Source organism: Olea europaea, chromosome 10, assembly GCF_002742605.1.
Source record: "Olea europaea var. sylvestris chromosome 10, O_europaea_v1, whole genome shotgun sequence".
Classification (NCBI taxonomy): Eukaryota; Viridiplantae; Streptophyta; class Magnoliopsida; order Lamiales; family Oleaceae; genus Olea; species Olea europaea.
The window spans coordinates 14,359,200-14,384,868 of NC_036246.1; the positions used below are offsets into that span (position 1 = coordinate 14,359,200).

The 25,669-nt window shown below is 30.5% G+C and overlaps 1 protein-coding gene across 1 annotated transcript; it reads right to left on the reverse strand.

Moving 5' to 3' along the window:
- Window positions 1-12,928: 12,928 nt before the first annotated feature.
- On the reverse strand, window positions 12,929-24,256 carry LOC111401329. The gene is made up of 6 exons (XM_023029022.1): window positions 23,828-24,256; window positions 21,980-22,197; window positions 21,587-21,763; window positions 21,249-21,404; window positions 14,054-14,330; window positions 12,929-13,419 (listed from the first exon to the last, which is right to left on the reverse strand). The coding sequence occupies exons 1-6, from the start codon at window positions 24,159-24,161 to the stop codon at window positions 13,187-13,189; spliced, it is 1,395 nt and encodes a 464-aa protein (XP_022884790.1). The 5' UTR covers window positions 24,162-24,256; the 3' UTR covers window positions 12,929-13,186.
- Between the last annotated feature and the right edge of the window lie 1,413 nt (window positions 24,257-25,669).

Sequence of the window (25,669 nt, forward strand, 5' to 3'; positions counted from 1 at the left end):
TTGTAAATAACGTGAATAAATGTATTGAGATGCTTGAAATGTTGTTCTAGACTTTCAGAATAATTAACACATCATCAAAGTACTATAATAAAATTTTGATAAGGATTGAAAATATCTTTCTTAATTTTTTGAATTTCAAAATAAACATTTTTTAGACCAAGAGGCATGACGTTTCACTCATATTGTCTAAATGGAACATTAAAAGTAGTTTGTATTTATCTTCTTCTTTAATTTGAATATACCAAAACTCAAATTTCATATCAAATTTTGAGAACATAACAACTTCACTAATCTGTTTAACAGATCTTTCTTTTGAAGTAATGGATATTGAATCCATTAAAGAGCTTTACTGAGAGGATAATAATCAACGACGAGTTGCGAAGCACCTCGTTTAAATTTTAGTCGAATTATTGGCATAAAAAGTTAAACTACAAGGTTATTTACTTGGGCGAATAAGTTTCTTTTCTAGTAAATCGTTGATTTCCTTGAAACAATGATCAAGTAATTCTTTATTCATTTGAATTGGTCAAGATTTGATAAGAATGATGGACTTATGAAAATCGAAATCGTAAGGAAGTGAAACAAATAATACAACTTCCATGCGAACTTCTTTCATTTATCGCTCGAGAGTTGAAATTTGAGATTGCATTTCATTAAATTTTGCTTTTAATTTGGAGCTAGAAGGTTTAGAAATGTTTGAAGAATCATTATTAAACCGATTTAATACTTTTTTCACATTAAATGGTTCAATAACTGATTTTGAAGTGGAATGTAAAAGCTGAGAAATTTTTTTCTTTATTTGATGATCTTCAAAATTTTTAACTATTTTTTGAATGAGTTCTTCTTCTTTTGTCAGAATATTGATAGTTTTACAACCGAAAATTTCTTGTCCTTGATTTGAAGAAAAGGAATTTGAACTGGTTTCAACATCATATTCTTCTTGGTGTTGATAAACTAGTTCAAGATTAGAATCAGATTCATCATCTAAACTGGAATTGATCACATTAAGAAGTTCTAACTTATTATCTTTATTAATTTGAAGATTATTTATCTTTCCCTTCATAGGAAATTTGTTGGAATAATGACTATTTGCTTACATTTCCAACAGGCAATATTAGAAGTTTTGGGAACTTGTTTCTTTGAAAACTTTCTTTTTGAAAATTTAGAAGAATAATTTTGAGAGGATTTTCTGTTTTTGAAAATATATTTTCCTAATAAAAGAAGGAAAAATTTTCTTTTTCATTTTTGAAGATGGAAGATCAATAAGTTCAAAACCATATAGTTCACAGAAAGATCCTAATTCTTTTCAACTTCCATTTCTTTCAATTTTCAATTTGGCTTTCAGCTTGAAATCGTCACATAATGTCAATCCTTTCTTATTGACAAAAATGATAATCTCACCATTAATTAGAAGGGTTTTTTTTTTTTTTTTTTTTTTTTTTTTTTTTTTTAGAAGGGTTTTTTTTTTTTTTTTTTTCTATTTTGTCTATTACTATTCCTTTTCATGGAAAAGTATATATTACCCTTAATGAAATGATTCTTTCTATATTGCAATATATATCATAATCGTTTTTAAATTATTTTATCTTATATTTATTCTATTTTGAATTTTAGCATATAAATCCATTATTTGATCAAGTAGATTGGAATAATCTGTAACATACTGTTCATATTTTTCATTAAGTATATTATACTCTTCAGAAGACGCATTCATACTTTTTAATTGAGAATAATATTTTTTTTTATTTCTTCTAACATTTTTTTTTAACAAATTATCCAACCCTTCAATTGTATATCCTGACATTAATATAAATAATCATCAAATTATGCATTTAATCCCTTTGATTCTCTAAGATCTAAAAAAAATCATTCTAAGTTTAGCAAAAATTCAATAGTTTTACCTTAGTTTTGATTTGGATCTTTATTCTCAGAACCAAGTGACATTTGAGCTCTGAATGTGTAAATTACTTCCTTCAACGACCTCTTGCCTTCACGGAATGTTTACTATTTCAACTTTTTACTCTCATTGTATCAATTCTAAAGAATAAAATTCTAAACTTCTATTAAAAAAAACTCTCTTTTTGCTAAAATAAGAAAAAAACTTTCTATTAGATCCTTCAAGAATCTATGAGAATAAAGATTTGAAACTTGTATTGATATCAAAATATTGAAATTTTATTTCTATTAAAATTTATATAAGATTTTTATTTGGTATACACGGATTTTCAGAAAAACTGGTTTTTCAAGCTGACGATGGTTTAAGAGTAGCTATTGATTACAATTCGAGATTTCAAGATGCTATCTTCCTATTACAATGCCTCTATTTATACAAATATATGAGACTCTATTATTGATCTATTATATCATTCAGTACATCAGCAAAGGCACACTTGCCTTTCTATTATTGTCCTCCTTGGACCTACATTTTCACATGCAGCATTTGATTTTTATTAAATGAGCTTCTATTATCATCCTCTTTTTCTATATCTCCACATGCTTTTTCAATTTTTTATCCAAAGAGCATCTTTCTCTATTATTGCCTTATATCTTTTATGTCTTCACATGCAGTTGGGGCACTCCCTTAGCTGTCAGGATTTTTTCATAGTGATAGGACAACCTGAAAATTGATGTATTTCAAATCTTATAATGTAGTCCTTTAAGAGTTCTAATTTTCTCTGTCCTCCATTTGATACCAGCATCTAGTTTTCATATTGACACAAGTATGAGAATTTTTTATCAAACAATTTTTTAGCAATATTGTATATTGCTTTAATTCCAAATGCTCTTCTATGTCTGATCCATGACTTTGTCACTGTTAAAACTTTTCTATCATTCTTCACCACATCTATTTGGAAGTTGGCTGCAACATATCCAATTGAGATTATGTGTTCAACTGGATAATAAACAATTCCATCATATTTAGGACTTATTGAATAAAATTTCAAATATATTCTTTGTCCTTTGGCAAATCTTGATACTTCTTTTATGAATATATCATCAAATTTCGAAATTTCAATCAAATCTTTTCCTGGATATATCAAATCCATAAATTCATAGTCTACCATAATCTTTATAAATGAAAGGTCTCCTCCTTCCATGGCTGTTATTCTGGGATAAACATTATTTCTCGGGAAGATGAAATATGAATCACTTATTTTTATTTTATAAGCAATTCTGACTATTTTAACATACTCTTCTTCTTTTGGATCTAAAGGAGTTGTATCATCCTAGTCTATGATGCTGATAGTTTTGAAATCTTTTTTATCTCCATATATCACCGCTTTTTTTAGTTGGTGTTGAATCTCTTTTTTTATCAATTGGTATGGTGTTACGTTTGGGTCCACTGCTACTTCCAGCTGTCCCTATTTGGTATTGATTTGAAAAACTCATTTCTGAGCTCTTTGGTATATCTGTCTCAGACAGTATAACTTTTAGTTGTGCTACAATATTATCAACTTGATTTTTGAGTTCTATGGCTTCTTTATGATACTCAATAGTGATATTCAACAATATTTTTATATTTGAGTTGAACATATCTGAGATCTGTGTTACTCCAGTATTTGTCTTCAAATTCTTTAAGAAAATCTGTCATTTTTTGTATATGTGAGATAGATTGATATAATTCTATGACCCTGGTTTTATCCATCAGCAAATTCTATGTTTCTGCTAAGAAAATTATTTACTCCTTTAATATGAATTATATCAAAATTACAAAATGCTAAATAAGCTTGCCATTTATGGAGTCTTTTGCATTGAGGTTCTGATGGTAGTTTATTCCTGACTAATCATGCAACTTGAGAATTATCAGTTTCAACAGTAAATTTTTTGGATAATAAGAATAATGAGAACTTTTTATATTTCTCTAATAATTGCTAGTAATTCTTTCCCATGAATGGTATAATTTATTTCTACTTGATTAAAAGTTCTATTTGAATATCTACAAATCTCATTTAAATCTATTTTTAATATTGCTGCCCAATTTTAATCTGAGGTATCAGTGTTAACAATCAAATTATCTTTTTCATCTGGTAATCTTAATTTTGGTAAATTTTTACATTCTTTTTTTAATGATTTAACTATTTTTGTATGTTCTTTATTCCATCATTTAATATTTGTTTTTCTAAATAAAATTTGTATTTTATGTCTTTTCTTAGAAATATTTTCAATAAATCCTTCTGTATAATTTAACCATCCTAGAAATTTTTGTATTTGTTCTTTGAATTCTAATTTATCTGGAAAGTTTTATATCTTTTTAGATATATGAGTTTGCAGTTTTATTCCTCTTTTATCTATTGATAATCCAATAAAATCTATTTCTTATTTTTCTATTATAGATTTCTTTTAAGAAAGTATAATTCCTTCTTTTTTTTTACATTCATTTATGAATTGTAATAAATGATTTCTATATTCTTCTTTACTATTAGAATATTGTATGTCATTTATATAAACAATTAGAAATTTATTAAACTTTTTAAATATATTATCCATTTTTCTTTGATATATTTGTTGTGTATTTTTAATCCAAATGACATTACTAACCATTCACATTTTCCTCGAGGTGTACTAAATGCAGTATATTGTATACTATCTTCTTCCATTTTTATTTGTCAAAATCCTAATTTACAATTAAATTTAAAATAATATTGTTTTCCTTTTACAATGTTTATTAAAACTTCTTTATTTGGTAAAAAATATCCATCAAATTTTGTATATTTATTTAATTCTTTATAATTTATAACCATTCTAACTTTTCCTCTAACCTGTTCATAATATTTCATAACCATAAAGGCTGGACTACTATGAGGTCTATTACTTGGTCCAATAAGTTTCTGTTCTAAAATTTTTTTTATCTGATTTTGGAATTCTTGTGTATCTTCTCAAGTATACATCATTGGTCTGACTCTTATTATAACATTTTCTGTCAATTCTATTTTGGCTTTAAGGTGATGTGGTTTCCAAAATAATAATGGATTTTCTCCATAAATTTTTTCTAATTGTTCAATAATTTTTTCTATACTATTTCTATTCCTGTTTTTAAAAAATTTTTTATACAATATTTTTTTATTTTTTATTTCATTAAATATGATTGGTTTTTCTCACATTTATCACCACGCTGGATTGGCTGAACTCTATAAGGTTTAAATTCTCTTAAAATTTTTAATAAGTGTCCACAAGGTGTTTGTAGCATTATTATATAATTATTTTATTTATAATATTAAAATTATTGTATAAAGTCATTTCCTAATAATATATCACACTCTAATTTATCATATTTATATATTTTATTTATTGTAACTTGTTTACTTCCAAGAATTATACTAACTTTATCAGCACTATTTATTATTTGAGTACTTTTTCTTGTGACTCCATTTATTTTTATGTTACTATTATTATTCCATGATTTTATAAAAAAAAATTTAAATATTGTTATATCACTCCTTGTATCTATTAAAACACAAGTTGTTATATTTGTTTCTATAATAGTAATTTGTATATATACAACCAATGGAAAACTTATCCAATTATTCATTTAGTTCTTTTTACACAATATAGTTTGTCCATTATGGACTATATATAATCATTCTCTTTTTACACTATAATCTTCCAATCCATTAAGAAAATTCATTCCTAAAAGTATATGAGGGTTTATATCCATACTTTTTTCTATATAACACGGTACTAAAAGATTTATTTCTCCTATTTTTGTTGGTACTTTAACTTCTAATTCCAAAATATGTATTTGTCCATCAAAATTTACATATCTATATGGATCAATTTTATGAATTATTAGACCTTTATTTCTGATTGAAACTATATGACATTCAGTAGCTCTTGTATCTATTAGTATATTTGGTACATTTATATATTCCCTTCCATTAAAATATTTTCCTTCTATTTTCATATTTCCAGCATTTCTGTAAAGTTTTATTTATTTTATATTACTAAATTCTTCTAACTGATTTTTAGATATTCTAAGACTTTTTGACCTTTTAATTAATTTCTCATCCTTAAATGTTATACTATTAGAACATTCTCCTTCATTTAATTCTATTATTTCAGGGGTTTTTTTTGTTATGCTTAATTCATATTCTTCTGAAATTAAACTTATTTGTTTATTTGATTCTATTATTTTGTTAATATCCTTACATTCTTTATGTACTTCAATATAAGGTTTATTGGAATAAATATTTCCATATTATTTGTTTATTTGGTTCTATTATTTTGTTAATATCCTTACATTCTTTATGTACTTCAATATAAGGTTTATTGGAATAAATATTTCCATAATTAGAATTGATAAATGTATATAAAACTCTATATTTTATAGTCATAATTTGATCACTTAGTTGCATGATATCATTTCTATGTAACTTAAAATGTAATCCTAAAACTTCATTAAAGTTTCGATCTTTCAATGATACACAATTTTTGGGTAGCATGTAAACATTATTTTTTGATATGTCAGATTTCCTTCTATTATGACTATCTTGTAGATTTATTATTCTTCCATCATGTAAGGTTATAATTAAGGATGGGTCTATTCATTCTCTGAATAATGATTTAAACATTATTTGTATCCCTACCAGATAAACATATTGGATTTTTTTCACTTTGTTTTTTATTGACTTTTGTTAATAGTTCTTCAACTGTATTTTTTGTTAATAGATTTAATTTATGATTTCCATATGTTGTTTTTACATTTATAGTTTTCTCAATTTTATGATATTCATTTATTGCTATCCTTTCTCTTTTTCAAATTCTATCTAAAACTTCCTATTTTCCAATTTTTAAATCTAAAGATAATTTTTACATTTTCTTAAATTTATTATGATCAAAAGTAATTTTTAATCCATAACGTTCTATTCCTTCGTATTCTTATATATTTATATTATTATTTTCTATTTCTTCTATTTCCTTATTCAAATTCTGATTCATTTGTTTCACTTATATATACTTCTTGATTATAATATTGTTCAATATCCGATATTTCACTTAATTCATCTTTTATTTTCAAGTATTCCTTTTGTAATATTTTAACTTTTTTTTATCACAATCAGGGCTTATATGACATATTTCTCTACAATTCCAACATTTGTATTGATTTTTATTTTTCTATTGACCATATGGAATATTTTTCCTTTTATAATATCATCTTTTAGGTTTTATATATTTTTTTATTAAAATTTCTAAATTTTTTAAACTTTTTATTTTTATATTTTCTTTTGTTAACCCTTCTTTCAAGATTACGTCTCCATTGTATAGGGTTTTCTATATCTTCATAATATATTCTAGTTAATTTTTCTGATTTTTTCAATAATTGTATTTGTTGACATATATTTGCAAGTCTTTCAAATAAAAATTTTATTCTTGAACCTAAAGTTCTAGGTATTCCAATATTATCTCTGACGTATTTTTCAAATTCTATTTTAAAATATATTTCTCATGAACCTGGTAACTTATTATAGTACATGTCTTGGTATACTTCTTGATTTTTATTACTATAAAATTGAGTATAATAATAATTTCTGTATTCACAAATATATTCTTTAATTTTACACATATTGTTAAATTTATTAATTTAATTATAGCATTATCTTTTTCTCTTATTGCTTCTCCTTCAGCATTTCTCATCCAATTTTCTCCTAAAAATTCATCTGAAATATATTCTAATAATTTTTTTTATACATTGTCTATTTGATTTTATTATTTATGTTTGTATGTTTCTTTTTATTAATGTTTTTGTATCATTACTTATTCATTCTCACAAATTTCTAACATCTCCTTCAAAGGATGCTATTAAAAAATCTATTCTTCTTTCAGTACTTTTTCATGTATCATCTTTATTATATAAAAAGAATAATATTATTGAATCTGCCTAGGTTAATAAGGTTTTTTTAGTGTCTATTTTGCAATTTAAATCTAATTTTGTTCTTCCATGATTAATTGGTTTATCATATTTATCATTTAATTCAAATCTGTCTCTATATTTATTTCCTTAAGGTGGTTGTCTATATCTTATTTTATCATAAAATTGTCTACATGGTTTATTATATATAGGTGCATAACTTTCATCTGATTCTTACAATTCTTGTTTAGAAATTCTTATTGGATTAGGTTCTCCTTCAATATTCATTAAATTTGATATTCACTTATATCACTTAAACTTAATTGATCAAAATTTTTTATTAGTAAATCTAATTCATCATTCATCTTTATCTTCTTTTAATTTTCCTAATATTTTTTTTCTAAATTCTTCTTCTTCTTCTTCTTCTTCTTCTAATATTTTAGGTAGTATATTCTTTCTAAATTCATCATTTATACTTCCTGTTTCTATTACTATATTTTCTTTCTCAATATGTTTCTTTCCTATTTAGGTCATTTCTTTTTCTATTAATTTTTTGTCTATTTTCTTATCTTTATTTTTATTATTTTCTTTTATTTCTCTAACTTCAATTTTTAATATGTTTATATCGTTTCTTGTTTCTTTTACTTCATTTCTTAAATCTTGTACATCATTTATTAACATTTTTATTAATCACTTTAATTCTTCCATATATTCACTTATTGACATATTAAATTTTTCTAATAATCTTTCTAACATATAAGTTAATTTGCATCTTTTATCTTCTTTTTCATATATTATTATTCCAAATCTTCTATTAGCTATATCTGTATTTACTAACTTTTCTTTTACTATATTAAAATATTTACTCTCAAATCTTAATCTTTCACATTTTAATTTTATTAATTTTCTTTTATTATTTTCTATTTTTATAAGTAATCTATTCAATTTCAAATCTGTATTATTACTTGCACTCATATTTCTCTTTATAATATAAATTAATTTCTTCATTTTCTTATACTATATATGTACATATCTTTTATTGTTCCTATTATTAATTTTTGTAATATTTATTCTTTTATTTCTTTGAGTAGTTCTTTAATTATTGTTAATGTCATTATTTTTAATTTATTATGAATATGTTTTAAAAATATATAACTTTCTCTTTCTTCTTCTAAATGTCAATTATTATTTATTTTTCTTATTTTAATTTCCATGATCTCTATGGCTCTGATACCAATTAGGGGGGTGCTACTTTGAGCGAACAAAAATCAAATAAATCAAACAAATTAAATAATCTGTAAACAATAAATCTATCAAAATTCAAGTAATATTTAATTTTAAGGATTAAAATGGAAGATTTCTATATTATAGTGGCTTGTTATGCAATATTCAAAAGGAGGGGTGTTTTCGGTATTTTATATGATAAATTAGTCAAAGGTCATTTTGGAAAAATGGTCTCTTTGTTTATGTCATTTTCATGTATTTCCCAATTAGAAGAGCATATGAATAGTATCATCATGTTTGAGTTTTATAAAATTCCTTACTCTTTAGCAAAAAGTATAGGAAGAAAGATTGATCACGAATTTCTCTAGTGAGAACTCTGGTTAATAATATATCTTTATACCAATGAAAATAAAGGGGTTTTGGACATCTAAGATTCATAAAAATTTTGAATGATCAATCTTGAAGAAGATCAAGAATACCACTAAAATGTTGGAATAATGACCTATTTACTTACATTTCCAACAAGCAACATCAGAAGTTTTGGAAACTTGTTTCTTTGAAAACTTTCTTTTTGAAAATTTAGAAGAATAATTTTGAAAGGATTCTGTTTTTGAAAAGATCTTTTCCTAATAAAAGAAGGAAAATTTGTCTTTTTCATTTTTGAAGATGGAGGATCAATATGTTCAAAACCATATAGTTCACAGAAAGATCCTAATTCTTTACAACTTCCATTTCTTTCAGTTTTCAATTTGGCTTTAAGCTTCAGATCATTACATAATTTTAATCCTTTCCTATTGACAAAAATGATGATCTCACCATTAATTAGAAGAGCATGTGGAATAGTATCGTCATGTTTGAGTTTGATAGAATTCCTTACTCTTTCAACAAAAAGTTAAGGACGAATGATAGATCACGACTTTCTCTAGTGAGAACTCTGGTTAAGAATATATCTTTATACCAACGAAAATAAAGGGGTTTTGGACATCCAAGATTCATAACAATTTCGAATGATCTATCTTGGAGAAGATCAAGAATACCACTGAAATGATTTAACATCGCGTAAACAAAAGTGTTAAAACTATCATTTTGCATTTGATCATTAACCGTTGAAGCTATCTTAAGACGATCTTCATAGTTAAGATAGTTGTCCTACCAATTTTTAAATTGTCCGGTGAAATCATGAGTTAAATTTGCCATAAAATCATTAGCAGATAATCCTCTGAAAACATAAGCAGCATGACAAACAACCATTTTTTCAAGAAAATTGAGGATTTGATATATCTTTCATACCATCAAGAATCTATTCAACTAATTCTTCACCAGTATAATAGGTCCAGGTCACGAGAGTGGTAGAAATGAAAGGGTAATCAAACACTTATTCTGAATTTGAAGAATAATATTATTGAAAATAACATTTTTTTATACAAAATATGATAAAGAGCCTATTTGGTGTTAAATATGAGAAACAATTTTTTAACCGTTAGAGAGAAAAATGGGTCTCATCTATGAGTGAAAAGGTCAAAAAAGATGGCTGCCTATGTTATGTAACGATCAAAAAATTGATTTTTTGGCTTGAAATATCAGAACCAAATGAAGGAAAATTTTTGAATGACAAAGTATATTGATAAAAGAAAATTTCAATTACAAGGAAATCTAAACTTTTTTGAAAAAGTTTTTCTCCCGCTAAAAAACTCTTACCCAAGTCTACAATCTTGATTTGTATTTATATGTGAACTTGAGTTCCGGACTTGAAATCTTCCGAACTGTATTGAAGAGTCTTGAACGGTAATTGAAAGGACAATAATTTCTTGAAGGACCGTCCTTTTGTATGTCACTTGCATTATGTTTTTTGAATAAGTAGGCAAACTTTAATAAAGTCGAAAGATTCCGTTATTAAAGTCATTATCATCCATTTTTTATTGTCAGTAGTGTTGGCAGAAATAACTTTTGAGGAGATAGACATAATTGGATAAAAACTTTTCTTGAATTTTGAACTCTTTATCCTCAATATTCATCCAAATAGTTAGGTTTATATAGTTATTTTGAATTCTTTTCAGTTTTTTGAGCAATCTCATAAGCAATAAGTTCATCTACATCTATCCCATAGCAATCATCTTCTAAACTTGTTTGAGAAGAGCTTCTTGAATTGACTTTGAAGTGGACTCTGCCAAAAAAGCAATTTTTTTAGCGTTCTACATTGATAAAAATTCTCTAAAAAATTACTTAGTTGGCACTTCAAAGAAATTAAAGTCAATTCAAGAAGGCTCTTCTCAAACATCAATTTGCTCAAATGATCTTGTCTAAACGATACTATTTAATCTTATAAGAAGAAATTTAAATATCTTCATATTGAATTAATTCATATTACTGTCAAACTTTTGTTTTGACTTGGTTTAAACATTCGTATTCTTTTAACTTTCAGATTGGAGATAAAAGACTTTTCAAATTCGAAAATTCAATATTATCCATTTTAAAGTCAAAACTTGAAAGTGGTCCAATCTTTTCAAACTGTTACCCAAACTTCACAATTAATCTTAATTATGGAACTATTCTTAATGCTCTAAATTCTCATATTCAAACAAAAAATCTTGATTTTGATGATTGTTCAACGACCTTTGTTGTGCTATATTGAATATATTACAAGTTAATGAATACTCAACTTAATATTCTGGCTCTTCGCTCATCTCCTAAAGAGGAAATTCTTCTTGTAGAAGTAAACCCTCTTCATTCCAATACCATGATTTCTAAGAGGATACCATGGAACCTTCAAGCTAAAGGACTTGAATCGAGTTTTAAAAATGCTCAAAACCCAAATCATGCTCTTGTTCGTACTGTTCCATATCAAATTGTTTCATTTCCTGATGGACACGTCAAAATTATCTTGAAGAAAGGTTCTTCAACAAACAATCTTCGAAAATCTTTTTCGTCAAGATCTGAAAATAGATCTAAAAATCTATATCAATTTGCAAGATTTTCAACTCTTTCGAATAAACTCAAGGGAGTTGATTGTACCCTCAATATTCCAAAACCAAATTACATGTCTGAAAAAGAAAATGAATTAGAATAGCCTAACTTACCCACTTTATCATATATGCTACCTCCTCCTGAAAGACTTAATCAACAATGTAATATTATTTTTTCTGTAATTCACAGAAAAAATAGTTCAAAACTGATCAAAGTCTTCCTATCAAAAGTTTACGTCATATTCTCAAGAAAATGTTTTTGAAAACAGAATTAAATCATCGTGGAAAGATTTTTATGAACTTCCTGAAAATTTAAGTTTTTATGAATGGACGCATTTCAAAGTTTTTGGCAAAAAAATTAAATCTATTAAAAATACTGATGTCAACAAGAAAACTTGGAAAACTCCTCCGGGTCAATTTTCATTATGAACAATATTTGTTTCACATGAAAACATTGAAATTATTGCATCTCCTCTCATATAGATTTCTGCTTCTAGACCAGAAGACCTTGGAACTACAGCAAAATAGATAAAAAAGAAGTCAAAAATCTTGTTTCAAAGATATTTACAAGATGGCAGGCTATTTTGTTGAAATCCTATATATACAAGAAAAAGTAAACATTCTTACAAACTTCATTAGAAGATAGCTCATACAGAGAAGAGAGAGAGCTGTAAAAGAGTGACAGGAAATCAATGGCTTCTTCTGAGTCAATATTTCAAAAGAAGCACATTTGAAAAAAAAGACTTCAATTCCTTCATTCTAAATTGACGAATACTTTCAAGGTTCAAGAAAAAAGGAACCCTGTTCTTCATCCTCTCAAAATACAACTCTTTCAACCCTTGTTTTCAAAAATTCTACTCAAACCAAAATCTTTTCAGAACAGTCAAAACCCTCAAATTTCAAAAAGATTATTCAAACTGGTTCTGGTAAATTACCAGAAACCAATCCTCCAAAATCCTTTCAATATTTTATAAAATCTACTTATAATGAATTTCCTGCTTATAACATCAAAACTAAAATTTGATCATAAAAATTACATTACTCAGGCAAATGATCAGGACAAACGGTTTACGGGACAAGTTACACCATGCCTTCCATTCCTACAAAAAGAATAAACGATGTGCAAAAAAAATTTCAATCCTAAAAAAATGAATCAATTTACTAGAGGCTTTGCCTTGCGTATATGACCCATGCTATTCACAAGATCTTTTCGAGTGCAGACGGGGAACATATTGATGTTTCTTAACCCCTTGAGCCGCCAAAGAACATACGGAAAACTCAATTGATCCCGAGAAGTGAAACGAACCACCTCATTAAACCAAAGGCACATGAACAAATTGGTAGTTGGTGTATGCTTCCTCACGATTATAGAAGCCTCAGCTAAAGCTGCCAAGATTAGTCAGCAGTGTATATATGAATATCTCATTCACTTTATAAAGCTTAGACAGATGCAAGAGTTATCCCCTTAAACAAGAATGGAGAAGCCACTGTCGTGTAAAATAATTTCAGTCTGCCACCTTCCGGACCAGAATGTCATTTTTCAAGAAATACCCAGGGAAATTGTACCATTGATTCACAACATTTTTAAAGCAGGGAGTTAGTTCTCTTGCACAATCAATCCCCCATGACTAAAAACATGCAAACCTATATTAAATTTTCTTGTGGTCGTCGTGTCTTTATGAAACTAAGTGTTTGAATTCCAAATCAGGCTCATGATTAGAAATTTGAATTGGAGATGCTTCCATGAGGACCAACCAACAAATTAACAAAGATTTGACTGTTCTATGTCCATGAGGATACATCATCCCATTACAGAGAAAGATGGAGACCAACTTTCACTTTTTCAGAGATAAGAGACTAAATTTGCTACGCGAGCAATATGTTGGGCTTAATCTGTGCACGTGTAACTTCTGAAAAATTAATAGGTTAAAGGGACTTTAGTTTTCAATTTCTTTGCTACTGTGATAAAAAATATTATGGCATTGTTAAAAAAGGCAGAAAAGTGAAAACACAAGCATACCTTTCTTTCCATTAAATCTTTTGTCCTCCGGGAGGCCATCCGTGTGATACTGTTTTATTTGGATCTCGACTTCCTCTGGGGTTGCCTTGTTTTTCTTGACAACAGCCTTTGCCTCATCAAACACACTACTACGGGCTACATGTTCTGAAATTGCAAGTTCAGAATTTGAACGCCAAAGTAAGGCTTCCAACACACCCAAAGGATCCCTTCTGAATTGGGACTTCGAATCAACCCAGATGGAATATCTAGAATTAACAAAAAGACGATGGGCCAGCATCTGATGAAAATTGATGTAAAATTTGTCACACCACAGAAAACATATATTAGGAGATATGAGAACCATATATACATGTTGTTCACCGATTTTTAAACTGCAAATCTATATTCCATGTGATTTGATTATACAAATTACTAAATTCTGATAAGATTGGCCACTGGTGCAAGCCAATACAAAGAGAGTCTTGCATCGAGAGGTTGATGAATGCACTGTATATATTTTTAATCCTAAACCAGGCTAAAATTATGGACACTACATCATAATTCAGACGAATTAAAATGCAAAAACTGATTTTGCAGCCCTTGATTAAGTTTCAGTTTGCACCAAAAACTTTTAATCTGTCCGACAGCTCCCCTCTGTTCACGATATTATTACATTTTATAGCTTCCTCCAACCAATATAATTTTCCCTTTCCGTTTATAATCTTCCCAGAAAAGCGACAAGTGTTTCAGATTCTTGTATTAGTAGACTTGCTGACGATGATTCTATAAAAAACAACAGGCTAGGATTGGGAGGGAAAGAGGTAAAAACTTTTAAGCCAGTCTGCAATTCAAAAGCTAGAAACTGTGGATGCCAAATGAGATCTTTGAGACTTGTAGGTTGCCCACAAGTTGCAAGGAGATTTTCAATCTACAAAGCAAACAAATTGATCCTCAGATTTTAGTTGAATTAAGAGACCATTGCCTGTCGATTACTTTTTCCGATTCTAGAATAAAAAGTGAACCCTCTAGGGTGTAACCTCCAATTTTAATCATGCTATGGTTGAATAAATTTACCACAGGTGGCATAATATTGTTATACTAACACATTAAACATGTGTAGGAAACCCGGATGATTGATCGTGATTTTAGGTGATTAGGAATTAATTTGAGATAATTGATGTACCATATTTAATTGTTTCCTTAGGTAGGCAAATTGCTATCTTCTAATTTAGGAGATTTATTTCCATTCTTGCACTTATTAGTTTGTATATAAATACATCAACAGAGGAATGAAGAAATCAATTCACACAGAAATTGTCCCGTGTATTTATTCTACATGGTATCAGAGCTAGGTTCTCTTTATCCTAGCAGCTCATGACAAAAATGCCTACCAATAGTAAGAAATCGACAACTTCTGAATCTCTTCAAAGCGAGACAGAGATTATCTCCTCCATGGGTTCCAACAATGTCGAAAACACTACCTTTCAACTCACTGTCGAAAAGTTGAATGGGAGAAATTTTCGTGAATGGGACCAATCAGTCAAATTAATAATAGACGGCAAAGGGAAGTTAGGTTACCTCACCGGCAACACAAAAATGCCAATCGAAGCCCCTCTTCTTCAACAATGGAAGTCTGAGAACTCTATGATAACGATGCCATCCATAAGCAAAACCTATTTGTTTCTGCCGGCTGCAAAGGAGGTCTGGGATGAGGTAAAAGAAACCTATTTCGATCGAGAAAATGCCTCAAAAATCTTTTGACATAAAGACCTGACTGTGGCAGACCAAGCAGGGAGACAGAGAAGTCACGGGCTATTACTTGGAAATGACAAATCTTTGGCAAGAACTTGACCTAAGTCTAGAAGAGGAATGGGAATGCTCGGGTGATAGCGCTCGCTACAAGAAGAGAGTCGAAAACGAATGGGTGTTGGAATTTCTCGCCAGCCTCAATCGCGAACTTGATGATGCACGGGGGAGAGTCTTAAGCTGGCGACCGCTGCCATTAACGAGGGAGGCATTTGCAGAGGTAAGAAGAGAAGAGAATCGCCGGAAAATCATGATGAACGGCAGCTCTGAAGGCAAGGTGGAGTCTTCTGTGATGATGTCAAGAGGAACTGAATTCGAAGTTTGGAGACGGGATGGAAAACCAGTGAATAGACTGGCTATTAACGAGCCAAATGGATCCATTGCCAACGGACCGGAAAGGTGGGCTGGAAAAACAAGTAATGGGCCAGGAAAATCTACTGGAATACTTGGGCCAACTAGATATAATAGTGGGCCCAGGTTAAATGGGCTTTGCTCAAAGGGGCCAAAACAACAAAGGAGAAGACCTTGGTGCAAACACTGCAGGAAACCAGGTAACAAAGAGGATACTTACTGGGATAAACACGGGAAACCCACCGACTGGAAGCCAAGTCAAAATTCAAGAAATCGGAGCTATCAAGCACAAGTTGACCCAACCGAACATTCTAAAGAACACAATTTCACTTCAGGTGAGGCGTTTAATTCTAAACAATTGAAACAACTTTATCAAATCTTCTCCAATCTTCAAGCTTTGAGTCAATCTTCCACACATGATCCTTCGAGCTCACTAGCTCACGAAGGTAATCACTTAAGAGCCTCAACTATCTCCTCAAAATACAAAGTTCCATGGATCATTAACTCAGGTGCGTCCGATCACATGATGGATTCCTAACACCTTTTCTCCTCATACTCAACTTGTGCTAGCAATTTTAAAGTTAAGATTGCAGATGGGTCACTTTCAACTGTTGCAGGAAATGAGGGTATACAAATATCTGACTCTATAACATTAAAATCTGTACTTCATGTTCCAAATTTATCTTGTAACTTGTTGTCCATTAGTCAGTTGACAAAAAACTCCAATTGCTTAGCTAAATTTTTTCCATCTTACTGTATCTTTCAGGACCTATTATCGGAGAAGACGATTGGCAGTGGTAAAGAGTATGAGGGTCTCTATTACTTTGAAGAGGCAGGTATGAGTAAGCCTAGTCAAACTGCAATTTGTTATTCCGGATTTACCTCTAGGGATAGTGAAGTTTTATTGTGGCACCACAGAATGGGTCATCCCAATATACAATATCTAAAACGTGTACTTCCATCTATTTTTCTGAATAAAATATCATTTGACTTCCAATGTGAAATTTGTCAACTAGCAAAACACCAGCGTAGTGTATTTCCAAAATCCATATACAAACCATCTAAACCATTCACTATGATTTACAGCAATCTATGGGGACCTTCACGAATTCCAAATTGCACTTACACAAAATGGTTTGTTACTTTTATCGATGATCATACTCGGGTTTGTTGGGTTTATTTGCTTAAAGAAAAATCGATGTTCGCAGTATTTATCAACTTTCACTCAATGATTAAAATACAATTTCAAACCCAAATTCAAATCCTCCGCATAGATAATGGCACAGAATACTTCAACTCCATTTTACTAGACTACTTGCAAAAACATGGGATAGTTCACCAAAGTTCTTGTGTCGACACTCCCCAACAAAGGGATTGCTGAACACAATAATAGACATCTCCTTGAAGTTGCCCGTGCGTTGATGTTTACTACAAAAATGCCCAAATTATTTTGGGGAGATGCAATTCTCACATCTACCTACCTCATTAATCGAATGCCTAGTCGCACACTGAACTTTGAATCATCCCTCCAAAAACTCCAGAAATTCTTTCCTACCTCACAATTACACTCAACCCTACCTCTTAAGGTATTTGGCTGCACTGCTTTTGTACATATTCACTTTCACAATCGAATTAAACTAGATTCTCGTGCGGTTAAATGTGTATTCATTGGATACTCAATTACCTAAAATGGCTATAGGTTTTATGACCCATCTACAAGAAGGATTTTTGTAAGTCTTGATGTCACATTCTTTGAAAGGACACCCTACTTTCAAAAGCCCTCTCTTCAGGGGAGAACTTGAGTGAAGATCGGTTAAGATATTTTAATCTCGATCCTCCCACAAACACTGAACCATATCACAATCGAATTAAACTAGATCCTCGTGCGGTTAAATGTGTATTCATTGGATACTCAATTACCTAAAAAGGCTATAGGTTTTATGACCCATCTACAAGAAGGATTTTTGTAAGTCTCGATGTCACATTCTTTGAAAGGACACCCTACTTTCAAAAGCCCTCTCTTTAGGGGGAGAACTTGAGTGAAGATCGGTTAACATATTTTAATCTCGATCCTCCCACAAACACTGAACCATATCCCATCATACCACCAAGTTCCAATATACCACAGATAGAATAAAACTTGAACTTAGAGGGAGATGCGGAAAAACATAAAGACAAGGAGATACTAGTTTACTCAAGGAGGCCAAAGTCAAGAGATAACCTCATACTTGAAGTACCACAAGAGTTGGAACCAATGATAGCTCCAGATCCTTATGAGTCTGAATTTCCAGACATCATTTACCCATTGCACTTAGAAAAAAAACTCGGTCATGTACTCTTCACCCAATCTCAAAAGTCATATCATATAATGCTTTATTCACAAGATTTCGTACTTATACATCCAAACTTGACAGTACAACAATTCCAAGAAATATTCAGAAAGCTTTGGAAGACCCTAAATGGAGAAATGCAGGAATTGAAGAAATGCAAGCTTTGCAGAAAAATGAGACTTGGGATGTGATAGAACTACCGAAAGGGAAAAGACCTGTCGGGTGTAAATGGATGTTCAATGTGAAATTTAAGACTGATGGGACAATAGAAAGATACAAAGCTCGCCTTGTAGCTAAAGGATACACACAAACTTACGGCATAGATTATACAGAAACATTTGCACCTATGTCCAAGTTAAATACAATACAAGTCCTCTTATCTTTAGCAGCAAATTTGGATTGACCTCTTCAGCAACTAGACATCAAAAATGCATTTCTAAATGGAGAATTGGAAGAAGATCATGACACTACCACGTGGATTCTATTTACAAGAGAAAAATCGAGTTTGTAAACTCAAAAAATCTTTATATGGTCTTAAGCAATCACCAAAAGCATGGTTCGATCAATTTGCTAAGGTATTGAAATGACAGGGGTATTCGCAAGGACAGTCACATCACACAATGTCCTTCCAACATTCAAAAAGTGGTGGAAAATCAATTCTAATTGTATACGTCGATGATATAATCCTTACCAGAGACAACATAATTGAAATGTAAAGACTGAAGAAACACTTGGCAACTGAGTTCGAAGTAAAAGATCTAGAACAGATACGATACTTCTTGGGAATGGAAGTTGCGAGGTCAAATAAGGGTATCAGTGTCTCACAAAGAAAATACATTCATGACCTCCTTTCTGAGATAGGTAGGCTTGGATGTAAACCCAGTGATACACCAATTGATACAGAAAACGATAGAGAAAATACTGGAAAGTTAGTCGAGAAAGATAGATATCAACGGCTAGTTGGGAGATTAATCTATTTATCTCATACTCGACCAGACATTGCTTTTGCAGCAAGTGTGGTAAGTCAACATATGCATTCACCAAAGGAAATTCACTTGGAAGCAGTATATAGAATCCTCAGGTATCTGAAAAGCTCATTAGGAAGGGACTATTCTTTAAGAAAATGAAGGGAATGAAGTAGAAGTATTTACAGATGCAGACTGGGTTAGTTCTACAGTAGATAGAATATCAACTACTGGTTACTATACATATGGGGCAACTTGGTAACTTGGAGAAACAAGAAACAGAATGTAATGGTGACGAGAAGCAGTGCCTAATCAGAATTTAGAGTTGTTGCACAAGGAATATGTGAAAGATTGTGGCTAAAGAAACTCTTGGAAGAATTACAGGTCACTGTAAAACTTCCAATCAAGCTATACTGTGACAACAAGTCAGCGATCAACATTTCTTTGAATCCAGTGCAACACAATCAAACCAAACATATAGAAGTTGATATACACTATATCAAAGAAAAAGTCGAAAATGGAGTATTCTGTATGACCTATGTTCCTGCAAAAGAACAAATAGCAGATATCTTCACCAAAAGACTACCTCGACAAAGTTTTGATGATTTCATTTGCAAGTTGGATATAGTCAACATTTACCATCCAACTTGAGTGGAAGTGTAGGAAATCCGGATGATTGATCGTGATTTTAGGTGATTAGGAATTAATTTGAGATAATTTATGTACCATATTTAATTTTTTCCTTAGTTAGGTAGGCAAATTTGCTATCTTCTAATTTAGGAGATTTATTTCCATTCTTGCACTTATTAGTTTGTATATAAATACATCAACAGAGGAATGAAGAAATCAATTTACACAGAAACTGTCGTGTGTACTCATTCTACAACATGCGACTGCATATACATTTTGTAGCTATAAAACTTGGAGCATCAATTTACTTAAAAGCAAATAAGTTCTGAATAAATAACTTTTTATTGGTTAAACATAGAAAATAGTAAGTTACTTATTTTGACGACAAGATAAGAGCTACTTTTTAACAAGGAACATTTTACCTGAAGTAAGAAAATGTACCATGCCCAAACATTTTTGGAAACAAAAAGTTCCTCGAAAATAACTTTCACATTTTTTAAACTTGGTGAAACATTGCTCCTAAGAACATTAAAACATAATATCAGCCATATCTCTAAGAACCTCCACTTTTTTCAGTAAGATATTTTAAAAATTAAAAATAATAATAAAGTCAAAATTTCACAAAATATATCTCAAGAAAGCAAAAGCTGAAGTAGCTAGTTCACACCCCTTAATACATTAATGCTTAATCATATATAGAGCTTGTTTGATAAAACTTATTTGGCGATAATGAGTTATTGAATAGTATTTTTTGGAGAATGTATGGTTAAAAAGTAAATAAACTATATTGGTTTGTACGTAAAATATTTTATTGTGTGAATGTTTGGTGAAGAATGATCTCGTAACAAACAATTTAAATTTTTAAAGGATGGTAATAGGGGCATGGTTGTTGCTTCCACATTAAGATAAAGAATTGTCCACATTAGCAATTTGCTGCAGCTTGTCCCGTGCAGACGAAGGCACATGCATAAATGGTACACCGAATGTGAATGATGATTATATTTTTAATGTATTTCAATGAATGCATTGGCCCAGAAACTCTCCCTACCAATTTTGGCTTAGGATTAGTTGTACCGGATTGCCTTTATCCAAACAAATTTTCGGGAGCAGTCAAGAAGCCAAATAGTTCCATACCTTGGGGATTTTACCATTCAATCGTTGATCTGTAAAAGGTAGATCTTTGACAATTACAATGCGCCACTTTCCCATAAAGTGGTTTTCACCAACTTTATGCCCCTGTTCTTCCTGAGTGGCAAGGGTAATGTCATCCCAAAATGCCACATAGCAAACCTGCATTAATTTTATTACCATAAGCATGTGCTTAAGTTAAAAAAAAAAAAAAAAAAAAAAAAAAAAAAAAAACCCATATATAGTTGAGCATTAATTTTATTACCATAAGCATGTGCTTAAGTTTAAAAAAAAAAAAAAAAAACCTTATATAGTTGATGGTGTATTGCAACATAGAAGATAACCTTCTGAAGTGAAGTCTCTGACATTCCTATAGGTTGATAAAGATCATCTCCACCACCAAATGCACAGGTAGAAACCACAACTTTGCAAGTCTGCATGTAGCTTTTGTCTTCATCAGAAATCCTAAACCCTCCCTTCTCACTGTAGAAACCACAGTGAATTCCAGCAGTTTCAGTCGCCTACAACATTAATTTGGAAACTTATAAATCTCATAAAATAAAGTTTCTATGCAGCAGGATAGAAACCATCATATATGCAGACAAACAGGCAAAAGTGTGGTCGATGCTCTAAATGTTTTAATAATTGATCAAGTAAAGAAATCTGCTTCTGGAGCAGATGAAATGAACTATCTTGTGTTAGACTTAAACAGAAAATAGAAAGATGCGGCTTATTACCTTAAAACTTTGCTCTCTTTGTTTGAGAGTTTGGTTTCCTGTGAATAAATTAAACCTTGTACCAACAAAATGCTGTCTAGACAGGTTAAAGTTTCCTTCTAAAACAAGTGTGTCAGTTTCTGTCATGTAAACCATTTTCTTGATAGAATTATCAGATTCTTTGTCCATGGGAATATCTAAATGCTCCAGTTCTTCAGGAGGTAGGAGCTTCAAACAGCCTATTTGATTCACAAAATAGAATAAATTAACGAAATATCTGCGTTATTATGAAAATCAATACATCAGATGCCAAGAACAAAGACTGAATACAGTAAGCTAAATTGTTAAAACCAGATGGCAAATTACCACGAGATCACGATATCCAAGACTCAGTTATATACTAATTGATTGCAAGCAAAAAGAACCAAAGCCCAAGTTTTCCTCGTAATAAAGTACTAAGCAATTCCTTTCTGCAAAATATGGATGCTATCACAATCAAAATAAACAGGAAAATCTGGCCAAGAGGACAATTTCCATCCGATGGGGATTAACGTGCTAGAAAGTTGAAAGGTTAGGCATGCCACAGCCAAAAGAAGGAACAAAAAAATTTGGGGATGAACTTGCAACATCACACACAGGTTGGTGAGCAATGGTACTAATTTCCCTAATCTATAACCACACTATCCACTGAGAATGGCTCAGCTCGGAAGAGTAGAAGCACAGTAAGAGCATCCTTGTCTGCCTGTTTCCACGATCCAAAAACACTTATACTGGTCAATACACAGTCTGCATTGACCGCAATACAGATTATTGATCTAATCTTGAATGTCAGGGGATGGTTGGCATATGTTAATTAGGTCATCAAGAATAAAATGAACATGAAGTATGAAAACTGTTATTACCTTCAGCAAAAATCTCAAACTATTCAAAAGTCACAAAGAAATCATCTTCACCTCGAGCAAAAAAATAAATAACACAAAAGCTAACCAACCAATAGTTTCCTTTTTGTCAGAATCCATGAGGGTGTCCCTTTTGTATGATGTAGATTGAGACCAAAGAGCTCGAGATAACCCCTTGACCCTTTTCCACGATTTCAATGCCCGTGAAACTACTAACGTTATTTCCTATAAGACAAAAATATGCAACAAGCAAAAGCCAGAAACACGAGTACCATGCCCATGAAAGGCACCTGGTTGACTCAGAATGATTCATGCAATCATCATTAGCAAGGAGAAATTATTGAGCATACTGCAAAGAAACAATGAAGGAAACTAGTTAAAAAGACTTTATTGTAAGTTATTGATATGCACAATTGGGAAAAAGACTTGGTAAAACCCCTCAGCATAGCAAACCCAATTTGAATCAGCAAAGATTTGAATAAATGAATTTGTGAAAGTGGTAAAGCATTAGCTAGATCCAAAACTAGCTTTCCCTTTAAATTGCAGCACAATTTCATGGGATTTCCCTCGAAATGCAATTAGTACACGATAAATGTAATGCAAGCAAATCAAATAGCCACAAAATCAGGTAAAAAGAGGAAAATGACCACCATAAGTCAACCCGTGCACACAAGACAAAAACATGTATCTATGTATTAAAGATCATGAAAAATCAGCTCCAACAGTCAATATTTTTATTTTTTTGAGCACTACTGACTCCATCATTTCCATTTTCACGAGTAGAATAACTTCAAATTCCTGACAGTTGCTTCACAATCTTAGCGCAAAAAATCAATGATTTACGTTTATACACTTATAAAAGAGCTTGTGAACTTTTCACTCTAAATTGCATTAAAAACTAAATACGCAATTGCACGGATGGGTATGTATAAATCTTTACGTAGTACAAAAAATTACAACTACAACTCACGTTCTCTAACTCCCCCAACAACATGGGTAGTGGGATCGAGCCAGTTCAAGTTTCCCTGCGGTTTATCACCATTACGAGTCGCCATCTTGACTCGCGAACTCGGTGGCTTCCCTCCGGCTATTTTGGAGGCCTCGTAAGTGAGGAGTGCGGCGGCGAGGAAGAAGAGCAGGACTGGCCACCACTTTAGGAGTTTAGTTATGACCCAACGGGTCAAGTCTGTCTTGCCCCGAGGACCCGGTTTCTTGCGCTTCCGGCGAAACCGAACCCGTTTACGACCCGAGGGGTCATCGGTATCAGAGTCTGAAACCGGAATGGAAATGCTGTTGTTTAGCATTTGCCGTCGATTGTTATGAAAGTTGATTGTTGCCACTGAAGAGGGGTGAGTGGTGATTACGACGTCGTATAACAGGAGTACATCTATCTGACCTGAAGCTCACGTGCCAAAGATAAGTAACGGAATGAGTTTATTTACGTATCATGCTACATGTATATTGTAATTTACATATTGATTTATATTTAAATAATGTGGTGAAATATAATTTGGTTAAAAAAACTTCAACCAAATTTAAAAAATAAATAAATAAATAAAATTCTACACTCTTTTTTTGTCACATTATCTTTTCGTAAATCATTATATAATTTCATTATTTACAAATAGTATTATTTTATATCAACACCAAAGTTTTGCACTACTTAAGCCAGTTGTACATTTATTGTATACGCCTTGTTTGATACCCTTGTGTGTCAAAATTTTGATCATTATTTGGAAAAAGTATTGTTAAAATTAAATATGTTAACTCACTAGGCGTCAAACTAAGTATGAATCTTGAGTTGAGATTTACGGTCCAAAATTGGCTATCTAAGTTACTGTCCAACTAATAATTTATTAACACATTGTTTTAAATTAACATGTTCAACTTTTCCCTCACTAGCACTCGTGCTTAAAAGTAAATGTAAAATAATGTGTCAATAAATTATTGGTGGACATCAAATCTCTACTTGTTAGCCTTGACATATGTGTAGCATGATTTTGCACTGCATTTTATTGCATTTATATTTCCCAATCTTTATTTGATGTAGCATTTATATCCTTGATTTTCTCCATTAATTAGTACATCTTGTCTCTGATAATGATTTTTGTCAAAAAAAATAAAAAATTCATTCTTTGAAATGAGGGAAATTGTTTTTTATCACACTTTTGTATTTATTAATTTTTTAAAAGATTAAAATTAGTTTTTTTAATCAAGTTTGATAGAAATTGATGAAATATGTGATTAAAAATTGTGTGGCCTATAAAATATGTGATTGAAATGAATTATTGACTTTAAATTAGATTAAAAATCTAAATTTTAATGAATACCAAACAAGAACTTTACACCCTTTAACGAAATTTTGGACAAAAACTATTATCAAATACAAGATGTGTTATCTAATGAAAATTTGAGATTAAAAAAGCGTTAAGTATATAAGTAATATAATGAATAAAGATTGAGAATTTTAAGTGCAATTAAAATATGTTGCAAAAAATAAAAACTGTGGTGTGAATATAATTACGTTAGTAATAAAGACAACTTTTATATAAAAAGGCAAAAATACCCTTCATTTCGAATTTAATCCATTTGAGACTTCAAATTTGTGGACGAGAGGATTTCTTCACATACTCGCATTGGGATAAGTGAATTTCCTCATGGATTCCGATGCCAATACACTTCTCCAACACCACAAATCAAATTTTTTGTATAAATTTTTAAATCAACATTATAAGCAAAAAAAATTAAAAAATTTAGAAATTGACCAAACAAAATGGGAAAAAAATAAAAAATCAATACCACACAATTTGAG

Bases quoted from the DNA above. Each gene is read 5' to 3' on its own strand.
- LOC111401329 (XM_023029022.1), bottom strand. From the start codon at position 24,161: ATGCTAAACAACAGCATTTCCATTCCGGTTTCAGACTCTGATACCGAT. The intron at 21,405-21,586 runs GTTATCTTCTAT...AAATTAATGCAG, and splicing joins CAGAGACTTCACTTCAGAAG to GTTTGCTATGTGGCATTTTG. The intron at 13,420-14,053 runs GTATGCTTGTGT...TAATCTTGGCAG, and splicing joins AAGATTTAATGGAAAGAAAG to CTTTAGCTGAGGCTTCTATA.